The sequence below is a fragment of the Manis pentadactyla genome, chromosome 4 (genome assembly GCF_030020395.1).
Source record: "Manis pentadactyla isolate mManPen7 chromosome 4, mManPen7.hap1, whole genome shotgun sequence".
NCBI lineage: Eukaryota > Metazoa > Chordata > Mammalia > Pholidota > Manidae > Manis > Manis pentadactyla.
This window is the reverse complement of record NC_080022.1, coordinates 105,478,807-105,494,246: the sequence shown is the minus strand read 5'-3', so window position 1 is coordinate 105,494,246 and position 15,440 is coordinate 105,478,807. Positions and strand designations below refer to the sequence as shown.

The following is a 15,440-nucleotide window of genomic DNA, read 5'->3' as shown; positions in this document are numbered from 1 at the left end:
GAATAAATAAAAAATTTGAACACATCAATTACTAGTAGCAAAATTAAATCAGTAATCAAAACATTCTCAAAAAACAAAATTTTTTCCCAGACCACATGGCTTCACAGGAGAATTCCACCAAATACTTAAAGAAAAGATAATACCTATCCTTCTCAACTATTACGAAAAGCTGAAAAGGAAGGAAAGCTTCCAAATTCACTCTATGAGGCCAGTGTGACCCTGATACCAAAACCAAAGACACTACAAGAAAAAAATAATGATAGACCAATATCTCTGATGAACAATGATGCAAAAATGCTCAACAAAACATTAGCAAACCAAATTCAAAATCCCATTAAAAGGATCATCCACAATGACCAAGCAGGGTTTATTCCACAAAGCAATCAATGTGATAAACCACATTAGCAAATTGAAGGACAAAAACCATATGATGATCTGCAAACAGAAAAAGCATTTGACACAATTCAATTTCCATTCATGAAAAAAATCCTCAATAAAGTGGAAATAAAGGGAATATAACATAACAAAGGTCATATATGACAAACCCACAACTAACATCGTACTCAATGGTCAAAAACTGAAAGCTCTTCCCCTAAGATCAGAAACAAGACAAGGATACCCACTCTGACCACTTCTATTCAACATAGCATTAGAAGTCCTAGCCACAGAAATCAGACAATAAATAAAACGCATCCAAACTGATAAAGAAGTAAAACTGTTATTATTTGCAGATGACATGATACTATATATAAAAATTCTAAAGACTCAATGAAAAGATACTAGAATGAACAGATGAATTCTGTAAAGTTGCAGGATACAAAATCAATATATAGAAACCTGTTGCATTTCATATACTAATGACAAACTAGCAGAAAGGGAAATCAAGAATGCAATCCCACTTACAACTGCATCAAAAAGAATAAAATACCTAGGAATAAATTTAACCAAGGTGAAAGACCTGTACACTGAAAACTATACAACACTGATGAAAGAAATTGAAGATGACACAAATAAATTAAAGATATCCATGCTCAGGGAGAGGAAGAATTAATACTGTTAAAATGGTCATCCTATACAAAGCAATCCACAGATTCAATGCAATCCCTATGTAAAGTCTGATGACATTTTTCACAAAACTAGAGCAAATAATCCTAAAATTTGTATGGAACCACAAAAAAACCCAAAAGCCAAAGCAATCCTTAGAAAGAAGAACAAAGATGAAAGTATCATAGTCCATGATGTCAAACTATACTACAAAGCTACAGTAACCAAAACAGTATGGTACTGGCATGAAAATAAACACACAGAATAATGGACAAGAAATGAGATCCAGAAATAAGTCTACACTTATCTGGTCAAGTCATATATGACAAACAAGGCAAGAATATATAATGGGGAAAAGAGTCCTACCAATAAATGGTGTTGGGAAAACTGGACAACTATGAGCATAAGGACCACTGTCTTACACCAAAAGCAAAAATAAACTCTAAATGGATAAAAGACCTAAATATAAGACCTGAAGCCATAAAACTCCTAAAAGAATATATAAGCACTAAATACTCGAACATCAGCATTAGCAATTTTTTTCTGGGTTTGTCTCCCCAGGCAAGGGAAACAAAAGCAAGAATAAACAAGTGAGACTATATGGAATAAAAAGCTTCTGCACAGCCAAGGAAAACAGTAACAAAGTAAAAAGGCAACCTAATGAATGGAAACGATATTTGCCAATGATATATCTGACAAGGAATTAATAAAAAATATACAAAGAACTGACATAATTCAAACAAAAAAAATAAGTCAGATTTAAAAATGGGAAGAGGACCTGAAGAGACATTTTTTCATGAAGACATACAAATGCTCACCATCACTAATTATCAGGAAAATGTAAATGAAAGCCACAATGAGATACCACCTTACACCAGTCAGAATAATATAATGAGACAAGAAATAACAAGCATTAGCAAGGATGTGGGGGAAAGGGGACTCTTTGTGCACTCTTCATCTGAATGTAATCTGGTTCAGCCCCTATGGAAAACAATATATAAGTTCCTCAAAAAATTAAAAATAAAAATACCACACAACCCAGCAATTCCACTTCTGGGAATTTACACAGAGAAAATAAAATCACTAATTCAAAAAGATTTTTGCACCCGTATGTTTACTGCAGCATTATTTATAAGAGCCAAAATATGGAAGCAACCAAAGTGTCCATCAATAGATGAATCGAAAAAGAAGATGTGGTACATACACACAATGGAATATTATTTAGCCACAAAAAAGAATGAAACCTTGCCATTCATGACAACATGGATGAACCTACAGGGTATTATGCTAAGTGAAGTCAGTAAGACACAGGAAGACAAATACCATATGATTTCACTTACATGTGAAATCTAAAAAAATAAAACAAACAAACTAGAAATAGACTCATAAACACAGAACAAACTGATGGTTGCCAGAGGGGACAGCTTTGGAGAGATGGGGGAAATAGGTGAAGGAGATAAAGAGGTACAAACTTACAATTATAAAATAATTTAGTCATGGGGGCAAAAAGTACAGCATAGAGAATAAAAATAAAATAAAACCATGTACTGAGAAAAACAATGAGAAACTCGGGCTAGAGGTTCACCCAAGAAGTATATCTTCAGCTAAAACAGGAAAATGTTAAGATTGGAAATAGGGAGTACAGAGACTTTAATATTACCTATTAAGACTTTTATGTATGCTTATTAACATTTTTAAAAACAAGAATGAAACAAAGGACTTATACCAGATATCAAAACATACTATCATAAAACTATGAAATTAGTGTAGTGCTTTTTGGGAATAAGCAGAAAGATTACAAAGGATCTTAAACCCATACAGGGTTTAAAAAAAAAAAAAGAACTTTGTACGTCTTGGGATATATTATCATTTATTTAATCTCCTGTTGACAGACATTTGGATCATCTATATGTCATATTATAGTTTCAGAGGACATTCTTAAACATTTCTTTGTACACTGATGTGCAGATTTTCCAAGGATAATTCTTAGAAGAATTGCTGAATAGAATATGTACCTAATTAAATTAGTTATTATTAAACTATTCTTCACAAAATTTCTACTAATTTAGACTTACACTAACAGTGTAAGCGTAGAAGGAGCCAGCTGCTCAATGTTCACTGCACCCTAGGTATTACCTATCTTTTTAAATAGAAGGAAAAAAACCTAGGTCATGAAAAAAATGTTTATTAATGTCATCACAAATTAACAAAAAAAAAACTCACATTCACCAAACAGATAAAAACTTTACATTGAAGAGGTCAAGTATGCACAAATAACTTTATAAATAAACTTACAAATATAACCATATATAGCTATATATAGATGGTTTTAGGTACATACATACTACTATGGTAGATCTCAATTTAGCACAGTGATTACATTTTTTCAGATGCCTGGTTCCTGATTGAAAAAACACTGCAACTTATTTCCAGATAACCCTCTGTCTATATACCAAGAATGCATAAATTAAAAACAAAAATGCACATTAGTAAAAAACAGAAAGGAGGAAAAATAAGGCAATTACTTATCTGAACTTTAAAAAATGCCAATGATTTAAATGCGTGTACCAGAGCCTCAACCTAGATGAAAAGCTGTCTCTAAGAACCCTAGAATCTGACTCCAAAGGTAAAAATACATGCTTTAAGAATGATGCTTGAGACTTGAATCTAGATTTAAATTTTTCACTAGGGTCTGAGTGAAAATTAATTTTCTAAAATATGCTCCAATAATTTCCAATGCTTAGTATAATGCTTGGCACATAATAAATACTCAAAAACACTGCTGAATATATGAATGTGACCAATAGGAAATCAGTCTTTAACCAAGGAAAAGTTTGCACCAGTTGTAATAAGAACCTTCACAGGACCTGAGGCCTGAATTACTCAATAACTATTGGTTTTCATAGACTCTATCCTAACGTCTTAGGTAACACATTAAGAGACGTAATTGTTAACTACGCTCAAAATGACACCTGGACACAGAGAATGTTCAATAAATTATACTTTTAAACTTAAGAGAAACAAAAATGTATAAAACAGCATTCATTTACATTTTTTAAGTTAGTACGGATTTCATTATATAAAAACCATATAAAATTAGATAAATGATTACAATCATTTATAAAATGATATTTTTAAACTTTTTATATATAAAAATGACACTGCTAATCCCTATTTAGAATACATTTTACTTTCACAATATTTGTGATATCTTGAACTAAATGGCTGCACATACTTCATTTCAGTTCCCTATCTTATAAAATTACTACTATTTTATATATGAGCTGGAATGAATCTTTAAAGATTCAGTTACTTCTATCATTTCATTAAAATGGCACAAAGAAGTTAAATAGCTTATCTAAATGCACTTGCCCAACAAGTACAGGACAAGGCTAAATCTAGAACCCCTATCTCCAATCACTGAACCCAATATTCTTTTAAATATACAATGACGCCTTCCTTCTGGACTACAGAAAATCCCAAGATCATTGGAATGAATGTGCTTTTAAGATTTTTCTTCATAATAAATCCTAAAACACAATCTGTAGTTAATCTCCAGTGCATTCTTCATTACAGCCATGTTCTAAAAGGAAAAAGTTCCAGCAAAAATTGAATGGCAATCAAAATAAAACTTTCCTGATGGAATCTGCAGTTATGGAAAAGGAAAGTAGCAAAATTATTTTCCTAGCCAATGAAAATGTAAACTCAGCACAAATCATAACTTAAATATTTTTATACTTTTCAAACAATAGTAAATATAACATTTCTCCACTTAACCAATTTAATTAATGTTTACTATGTACTACTGATTTCAAATACAGTAGTCACCCCTCACCTGCAAGGGTTACATTCCAAGACCCCCTAGTATATACCTGGAACCGCAGATAATACCAAGCCCTATATGTACTATTTTTTCCTATAAATACATACCTATGATGAAGTTTGATTTATACATTAAGCATAGCAAGAGATTAATAACAACTGATAATAAAATTGAATGATATACAATATTCTGCAATAAAAGTTACATGAATGTGGTCTCTTTCTTTCACAATACCTTAATGGATGGTACTTACCCTTCTTGTGATGATGTGAGAATATAAAATGCCTACATGATGAGATTAAGTGAGATGAATGATGTAAGCACTGTTATAGTGCTAGTTACTACTAGTTAGCATCATCTGCTTCTGGACCTCAGTTGACTGTGGGTAACTGAAACCACGAAAAGTGAAACTGCAGATAAGGAGGGACTACTGTAGATGTTTAGCTTCTATGGTGCCAACTTTCAGCACGATTTAAATTTTATAGTCTCTATACTTGTAAAAACAAAATTAGTAATACCTAATTACACACATGATGCAAAGACCAAAAGTTACATATGTGAAAACACTCATCCCATACTCTCTATAGAAACAATAGTTTCTTCATTTTTTCCTAAAGAAGGACAAATTCAATGTGAGGACATGCAAAATACCTTAGATACATTTATAGGAGTAAGTATGTTCTAGATAGAGACCATACAAATCATTCCTTCATTTTTTAAAATTATTTTTTAAAAGGGTTTTTATTAAAGACTATATTTCTTTAAGAAATCATTCCTCCTACTGTTTTGCATCTTACAGCTCAATTCTTCCTTGTGTTTTGTTTATGCCTTCTCTTGTGAAATCTGTAACATTGTCGTGGACATCATTTATTCAACAGGTATATACTTTTATTAAAGACCGAATATACTTCAAACATTGAAGATACAAAGATAGATAAAACAATCTGTCCTCAAGGAGCCCATGTTCTAGTGGGAGAGAGATAAGTAAGTAAATGACTGTAAATACGCAATTACAGATGATAAATCAGAAAGATAAAAGTATATGGGGAAAAGACTACCTAAGGGTATGGGAGGTAAGGGAATAAATCTTTATGTGGATTTGGCCCATCCTAGCTATTAATGGGTAAATTAGTATTAACAAGAAACCTATTAAGAAATAAGATTAAATATAAATCACTCAAAGTAATTTCAAGCACAGATTTATAACAATGCTTAAAAAATAAAATGTAATCTTAAACTACATGTTATAGAGGCCACATAATCTACATAAGTCTATGTTAATAGTTTGAAAGGAATATTCTGAGATCATACATTTGATTCTTTAATATGAAACATTTAAATTCATCCAATAAATACTGTTCACCTATTAACATTCAACTTCTAGGGCATTATACTGTATGTCATTCCATGGAATTTCCAGTGCTCACTGACCAAAATGAAAATCAGATGTATACCTTGGTATCCTGCATTTTAACCATACCATACTAACACTTTTTCATTTCTGAGAAAAATGAAAAACATACTGACATACCCAGTGATTTTTTCAATGCTTAATTAATAAAAGCAAAATCACTGTCACTTTGCTTAGAATCAAAACTAGACTTGAAGAAGAGTATACAAAATGTCATCTGGTGAGAAGCCCCAAAATACAGCCTTTTCCAATCATAATTAATACTTATAAAAGTTGCATAAAATGCTAAAATCTGAGACTATCAAAGAAATGAGAGCCATCATGTCAGAATCTGGAAGAACTCTCTAACTCATAACCAAACTTAGATTGCACAGAACTAAGCCTTAAGTCATGAAACAAAAAACTGCCAAAATTACTGCCCTACCCTAATTTTAATTTATCTCAGAGATCAAGGGTCTGTCATTATAAGAAAATGCGACAGAGAGCTCCATGCAGTCAGAGTACCATTCAACTTGCCTTTCCCCCACAGCTTTTCCCAATTCTTACCTTTTTATCTAACTAGCTAGCTTCTGTCAGAAAGCAACTCCTGAGGCTGGGGGAGTAAGTACATGGCAAGTAGAATGAAAACCTGAATTCCAGGTGACCAGGAATAAGACAAAAAGAATCTCAACCACTGTCCAGGCTGCCAACTATACTCTGCATTTGGGGATTACATAAAAATCTACTCCAGCACCAAAACAATTGAGAGGACTAGCTACTCTCATAAAACAGAGGAAAATAGACAGATCTGTACAGGTCAGCTTGTTCTCCAACTACAGAGCAGAAAAGGGTATTCACTAATACCCAAGAAAGGCAACTACATCACAGACTTTGATAAATACCAAGTACAAAAAGACTTTATCTTATTCATATCATAGTAAAGGCAAGCAGGAAAAACAACCATGAGCCAGTAAAAATCCAGCAAACTTAGAGGACAAAATGATGTGACTTCTCCACAACAGGAACAGAAAGACCTAAGTAAAGAACAGGATGTGGGGAGAAGGCATGCAACAGGGATGAGAAAAGGAAAGATAGTAAGAAAATTAAAATCATGACAGTGAGATTTCAAATCTCTACTCTTAAAATAAGAGACAAAATCAAATCAAGCAAAAAATATAAATTGTGACATGAAAAACTTGAGAAACTCTAAAGCACACTGCAATCTCGACTAGCCCCATTTCAATTTTAATAGCCATGTGTTACTAGTGACTACCACACTGGCCAGCACAGGTTTATAGTGGTTATGTCTAGTTCAATGTCACACAGCCAGTTAATAAAACCAAGATGCAACTTTAGGCCCTTCTAACTCCAAAGCCTATATTCTTTCTGTTTGAGGAAACTATCAGAAGTTAACGTACACCTGACCCTCAAGTTTTCAATTCAGGCTAACAAATCCTGACTGAAGGATGAAATGTATTAGCAATTCAAATAAATATGTAAAAAACAAACAAAAAAAGCCACAAAGCCCATTTATGTAATGCCATCATATAAAACAAGTGTCAGTTTAAAAATGAAAGAAATTACTAAAACTTTAATTAGCTAGATCTATAATGTACACAAACTATGAACATGCTACTTCATGTCTATCAATGTATATTTATAACAACACTCATGTATTATAATACCTGTTTTGGTTACTTTAAAATCACAGATGCGAAAAATGACTATCATCAACATCAAACTACACATTTCACTGTTATCATCTGGAAGGTATGTTTTGTCTGAAAACCCTGGATTTATCTATAAACCACTTAACAGAAGGGAACATATACATTTTTGCATGAAAATACCTTAAATTCATGTAATATCAGTTATACAAATTAAAGTATTAAACAAAATGTATTTCTTAGTAATCCTTAGCCATGTCAGCCAGCAAACGGGAGTTATACTGGACACCCTCCTCCTTCTATCTTAGTTGCCATATTCAATCAGTTAGCAACTTCTGTAAAACTTAACAATTTAACATCTCTTGAATCAAACAGTTTTCTACACTAATTTCTCTCCCCCACCATCACCACTATGGTCCAAGCCAATATCCTCTGTGACCTAGACCCTCCTATTTCACTACATTTCCTCCTGTTCCTCTCCAATCCAGCCTTTATACTGCAAAGTGATTTTTTATTATTTTAAATGATGTCATTCCCCTGCTTTAATGAAAACCCTTTTAATGACTTCCCATAGCACTTAGGATAAAGACCAAAATACTTAACTACAAACTCTCCAGGACCTTCTTAAGGATTCAGAACTCAACGACCAGGTTAAATACTGATTGTGTAGATGTACTTATCTGGCAACTTAACTGAGCGGCATAAATTAAAGAACCCATGCTCCTTAGAGAGCATAGCTGTTGACCAGATCCATCTGAGCGTCGCCATCTGAAAAAAGACTTTGGGTGTTGCCATAGCCTCTAATTTTTCAAGAGAAACAAGAAAGCCAGACTTTCATGTGAAATGTTGGCAACCAATTCAAACTTTTCAAACAACAATTGAGGAGGCCCAAGCTGACTTCTAATCTAGTCTCTTCCCCTAACCCCACACCAATAAATCATTATGCCAGCTAAACTGATCATTTCTCATGTCCTCAATGATGCCAAGCTTTTTTACCTTAGGCTCTCACACATTTGTGTCTTCTGCTTTGACCTTTTCTTTCCCACATCTCCGGCTTACTTAGCTATCTCCAACTTAATTCTAAGTATCTCAGCCATTGCTTCTTCAAGAAAGTCTTCCCTGTTCCCACTATACCCCCACCACACACACTCCGCAAGACCATTATATGGTCTCATAGCACTAAACACAACCTCATAACACTCACCACACCTCTGTAATGCCCATAATCCTTGCCTACATGGGAAAAAGCAGGGCCTGACACACAGTAGAAACATAATATACATTTGTTGCTAACTAATTTGGTTATTAATATTCCTTTAGACTTTTTTCTTTTAAATACTAATTAATCTATACTCAACTTTTCAGAAACATGTATAGCATTTAAAGGTAAGTAGACTCAGAATTTAAAAATTCAACTGAAACTAATTACTGATAATAATAAAAGTTAACACTTATCAAGCACTTAATACTAGGAACTAAGTTGAACACTTTGCATGTGCTATCATTCAATACAACAATCTGTAATGTAGATGCCACTATCATGTAGAGGAACCAACTTAGGCATAGAATTCAGTATTTACTCAAGCAAGTAAAAGCTATACTAAACTAATTCATTAATAAAGAAAAGCTGATTCAACAAGTACCCTTGATTATTGTGAATAAGAAATAATGGCTATGCAAAGCAACCTGAGAAGGAAGAATAAAGCTTGGGGGATTATGCTCCTTGACTTCAAGCTCCACTACAAAGCCACAGTAATCAAGACAATTAGGTACTGGCACAAGAACAGACCCACAGATCAATGGAACAAACTAGAGAGCCCAGATATAAACCCAAGCATATATAGCCAATTAATATACAATAAAGGAGCCATAGATAGTCAATGGGAAAATGACACCTTCTTCAAAAACTGGTGCTGGCAAAACTGGACAGCTACATGTAAGAGAATGAAACTGGACTACTGTCTAAATCCACACACAAAAGTAAACTCAAAATGGATCAAAGACCGGAATGTAAGCCATGAAACTATAAAACACTTAGAAGAAAACATAGGCAACACTCTCTTGAATATAAACATGAGCAACTTCTTCCTGAACACATCTCCTCTCAGGCAAGGAAAACAAAAGCAAAAATGAACACATGGAACTACATCAAACTAAAAAGCTCTGTACAGCAAAGGACACCATCAACAGAACAAAAAGGCATCCTACAGTATGCGAGAATATATTTGTAAATGACATATCCGGCAAGGGGTTAACATCCAAAATATATAAAGAACTCATATGCCTCAACATCCAAAAAGCAAATAACCTGATTAAAAAATGGACAGAGGATATGAACAGACACTTCCCCAAAGAAGAAATTCAGATAGCCAACAGGCACATGAAAAAATGCTCCACATCACTAATCATCAGGGAAATGCAAATTAAAACCACAATGAGACCCCACCTCACGCCAGTTAGGATGGCCAACATCCAAAAGACAAGGAACAACAAATGCTGGCGAGGAGAAAGGGGATCCCTCCTACACTGTTGGTGGGAATGTAAATTAGTTCAACCATTTTGGAAAGCAATATGGAGGTTCCTCAAAAAACTCAAAATAGAAATACCATTTGACCCAGGAATTTCACTCCTAGGAATTTACCCAAAGAAAACAAGAACACAGATTCAAAAAGACATATTGCACTCCTATGTTTATTGCAGCACTATTTACAATAGCCAAGATACGGAAGCAACCTAAGTGTCCATTCAGTAGATGAATGGATAAAGAAGATGTGCTACATATACACAATGGAATATTATTCAGCCGTAAGAAGAAAACAAATCCTACCATATGCTACAACATGGACGGAGCTAGAAGGTATTATGCTCAGTGAAATAAGCCAGGAGGAGAAAGACAAGTACCAAATGATTTCCCTCATTTGTGGAGTATAATAATGAAGCAAAACTGAAGGAACAAAACAGCAGCAGACTCACAGACTCCAAGAAGGGACTAGCAGTTACAAAAGGGGAGGGGTGGGAGAAGGTGGGTGGGGAGGGATGGAGAAGAGGATTGAGGGACATTATGACTGGCACACATGGTGTATGGGGGGTCATGAGGAAGACTGTGTAGCACAGAGAAGAGAAGGAGTGACTCTGTGGCATCTTACTATACTGATGGACAGTGACTGCAATGGGGGGTGGGGGGACTTGATAATATGGGTGAATATAGTAACCACAGTTTTTCATGTGAAACCTTTCATAAGTGTATATTAATGATACCTTGATTTAAAAAAAAAGGAAAGAAATAATGGCTATGATTTATTTTCCATTACTTATCCATTAAAGTTCTTCATCCCTCTGTCCTGCCTTCACCACACACACAAAATTAAGATAAATTATCAATTTCTATTTTCCAAATTAAGATTTTTTTGTACCGTACCCAAAATAGGTATGATCTCAGTACCAACTTTTAAAATGCTATCTTTCTGCATTATTTTTAAATAAGTTGTTTATACATTAGTTGTATGTTTTATGTCTCACATTTTACACTCATTATTTGCATTATCTCTAATTTGAAACATACCTCATTGCTCAAATTAGGATTCTTATCACTACAGACTGTGTTTTCAGATATGGTAAGAGCCAACCAATAGCATACTAAAGGTATGCTTTAAGCAAATATAAAATAAACTGATAAAACCACCGAAGTAATACAGTGATCCCTTACTACCTGAACTCTATTTGAATTACTGCTATCCAAAACTGAGGAACTAAATAGATTTTAATAAATTCTCACATATATCACTTGATATCCTGAGTCTTAATTTCCAAAAGTCAGGATTTGGCTCACTCACCTTCCCTTGCTATCAGAACTCAGTAACAAATCTCTCACTCCAAACTCAGCTAGCTACCCAATAGTTTTGGAGAGCAAGACACAAAGCTACATATTCATGGGCTCTATAAATTTAGGAACTATTGTTTAAGAAATTTAAGTACGCTTTTTAAAATGTGAATCAAATGCACAATCTGTATTTTCATCCAAATTTTAAATTTTACCTCCACTTACCTGAGACTTTTTCTATGTGAATGTTTTTAAGCTGGAATGTTGTCATACATATTTTTTTAACATTTAGGCCACATTTAAATGTAAAGGAAACTGTCCAGTACATGATAAATCACTGTAACAACCAAGTTAAATAAAGTTAATGAGTAAGTGGCTGTCAAAGAGCTCTAACGTCAGTCAAAACTTTTTATCAAATATTTATGATAGCTTATATAAACAGCATGGGAAATAAGGTTTTCAAGAACAGCAATATTTTCAGTGTTAATTTTTCAGTAACATAGTTCACAGATCACATCAGATTTTGCTTGAAGTCACAAAGAACAAAAGACAAAAACAGTTGCAAAAGGGTACATAAGTTGAAAATGATGGCAAAACTTCGAAGTTAATTTAGTTACAAAAGAATGACATTAAACAATTTCAGAAGTAGCTAATCTATAAGGTTCAAACAAAAGTCAAAGAATCAGTAAGCAAATGGTAAATTAACTAGATTGAGAAAAGGAAAAACCTGCTCTCATTACAACAGTGCATTTTCCCAAGTATTTAACTTAGTCTCTTTGAACCTAAGATTTTTCAAAACCTCATGCTTGAATGTCAGTTGAAAACAGAATTCAAGCTTATGGGTTTTTTCACATACACAAAAATGATTTTAGGAAACAGAGAAATGATGGGAAAGATTAAACAAGTAAAAAAAAAATTGTAGGTTTGAGAAAACTACAGTACTTTACCAAACCCTTCTTTTGATATAAATTACATGATTTAAAGGCATTGTAACTAGAGCTCTCATTTCATCCTAATTTGGCTACACTCTATGAAGAGCTCACTTCAGATTTAATGATTTGAAAGAATGTGAACTCTTTAATCAACCAAATTCTAATAGTTAGTTAACACACTCCATTTCTCACTTAAAAATTAAAAATAACCAAATCTTATCTACAAGACTCACAAAGTGAAATGACTTAAGATTCAGTGTCTTTAACTTATACTGATTCCATATAGAATGCCAAAAACACATTTCCTGAAAATAAAAACAGGATTTTTTACATATTAAGAAATTACAGGTTCTATTCTGTTCATGTCTGTCTTTCTAAAAAGCTAGGATTCACTACTAAGTTCTAACTACAAGCCAGAGAATGACAGTCCTTTGGGAAAGAAGGAACCCATAGGAGCTGTCAGGAGTCAATGGATTATTTCACAGGGCGGTACAATCACTGAATGCAACACATTCTTAATAAATGAGGGCGCAGCATGTCACTATTTCTTCAGATTAAGTTTTCATACCTCCATTATTCCCAACTGTTCACATCAGACACATCTCTAAGTACAGATGTTTCTCCTACACAGAAGGAGCTGGACTTTAGATGGAGTTCTAGGAGCCCTTGCAGTCCATGGTCCTATTCAACCAGTTTTGATATAACAACACAACTCTTATATATCAGGGAATACATCTCTCACTCCAAGATGCTACTTCGCCCAGCGAAGAAAAAAAAGAAAGAAGAGAGGTTTGGTGCAATGAACCATACGTTGGTCTAACCAATGTTAATACCAGAAATTCCGAAATAAACAAACCTGTGTCTATGTTCATCAGGTCCATGGATCAGGAAGCCTCCAGGGTTTTTAGCCGCTCTGCTGGCATCTACATGAGGAATTAACACATCTTCCAAACCCAGATCAAAGCGTTTGTGTTTTGAAGAGTCTGGAAGGAAGAAGAATGCCCCAAAACACAGGGTGATGAAGGCACTTAGAATAAGGAGTAGGATAAACTTCTCAGAAAGTCTCAAGGTAGCCCTGTGATGTGGGAATGAAGGCGGCCCCAAGTTCAGAGGTGGTATCCTTCGTCCAGACAGGGGCAGCAAGGCTGGGGTAGTCATCGTTTTCACTCTTGGACAAAATATTTTATGAAGTTCTCATCTTATATCGTATGTACAATGCATGGAACCGTCTTCAAAATCTGGTAAAAACGGGGAAACTCAAAATTTCTCCTCTTGAAGGACTGTTGTGCTTTTTAATAGGGCACCTCTTTCACGCTCGTCCAATTACATTCAGAAACCTATGTGGCCCCGAAGCGATCACTAGTTTATGTCCTGTTATGTTATTTCCTTTTCCATATGGCTTTCAGTACCTCATCGGGTACTTAACAAGTATCTTTTTCATCCCTAAGGGTAGATCAGTCAAGCAACACTGCGGAAGGCATGCAAGGTGGGTTCTTCCATTCCTACACCCCAGAGATGCTCCAACGTGGCCTCCTACCCCAAAATGGAGCCAGGGCAATCCGAGTTGCAGAAGATTCACTTAACAACCTCTGATGCTTCGACTCCAGAATCTTTAAACCTCAGTGGTGGAAAAATATGGGTATCCTCCTAAGTCGGAGGTGTCCCACCTCTCCAGGAAGCCAAAGCAGCGGCGCCGGGCGAAGTAGCAAGAGGAAGGTCTCGGACGCTCGCGCCTCCCAACGCTACCGCTCGAATCCGGGCGCCGGGGGGAGCTCCGACGCTACCACTGGACGGCCGGGACGGAGAGCTTTTGCGACCAGAAGACTTGAGCCCTCCAGCCGCCGCCGCCGTGGCTACCGCACGGGTCTGTCAACGAGCGGAACTTCCTCCTCGGCGGCCACTGAGAAGCCCCGGCGTGTGCGGGGGGAAGGGGAGGCGCGGCGGCTGCCCCCGCCCGGCTGCTCCTCCTCCTCCTCCTCTCCGCGGCCGGTTAAGTTAACCCCGGCGCCTGCTCCCCGAGCGAGGCCGCCGCTGACCCCGCCGCTCCCGGCCGCGGCGACCGAGCCCCCGCGGCCCCGCGGCGTGGGATGAAGCCGAGCCGCGGCCTCTCGGCCCAACAGCCCCAGGCGGGCGCCTGCTCATTCCTCGCTCAGCCCTGGGGAGGCGGCGGCCCCGGGCGCGCGGGAGCAGCCGAGCCTCGGGCGGGCAGAGGTCGGCTCTGTCTCCTTCCTGCCCCGCCGCCGGCCGCCGCGGGGGCCTCCTCCGCGCAGCCTCGGGTCGCTCGCAATTGCTCGCTCTGGCGGCGGCGGCGGCGGCTGCAGGAGAGGCAGCGCGTCCACGCGGCGCGGGGCTGCGGCCCGGTCCTCGTCCTCGCCCCCCTTGGCCGGGAGAGCTCAGGACGGCAGGAGGCAGACCCCCGGTAGCAACACGTCTGAGAAGGACCCGAGGGGCGGGGGCGCGGGCTGGCCTCCGGGCCCCGACTCACGAGTGGGCGTCCCCGGGCGCCGGGTGTGAGGTGCGCGCGCACGCTCTCGGCCCCGCCCCGCCCCGCCCCGCCCGCACTCCTGCCTTGCGCCGCTGCGGGCTCCTGCGCCCGCCCGCCGCCCGCGCGCCCCCCGGAAGCGTCCTCCCGGCCGCTGCCTGGGCGCGCGGTGGAGGAAGGTGGCCGGTCTGCGCTTCGCTGATAACTTCTCCCGTGCCAGGCGCTTGCCATCGCCAGTTGGTGGGATTGACCCTGTGTTTGGGAGAGAGAGGAGGGCTCGGG

The 15,440-nt window shown here is 37.3% G+C and overlaps 1 protein-coding gene across 2 annotated transcripts in view; it reads right to left on the bottom strand.

Moving 5' to 3' along the window:
• Positions 1-15,161, bottom strand: part of MAN1A2 (mannosidase alpha class 1A member 2) — a 220,979-nt gene extending 205,818 nt beyond the window's left edge. The window contains exon 1 of one of the 2 annotated variants that reach the window (XR_005032480.2): positions 13,533-15,161. Coding sequence is in view for 1 of the 2 variants with exons in the window: in XM_036924455.2 (XP_036780350.1) it covers positions 13,533-13,834 (302 nt within the window). In the remaining variant the exon portion in view is untranslated. The remainder of the gene's footprint in view (positions 1-13,532) is intronic. The other variant, XM_036924455.2, reaches the window with a different exon arrangement.
• Positions 15,162-15,440: the final 279 nt, after the last annotated feature.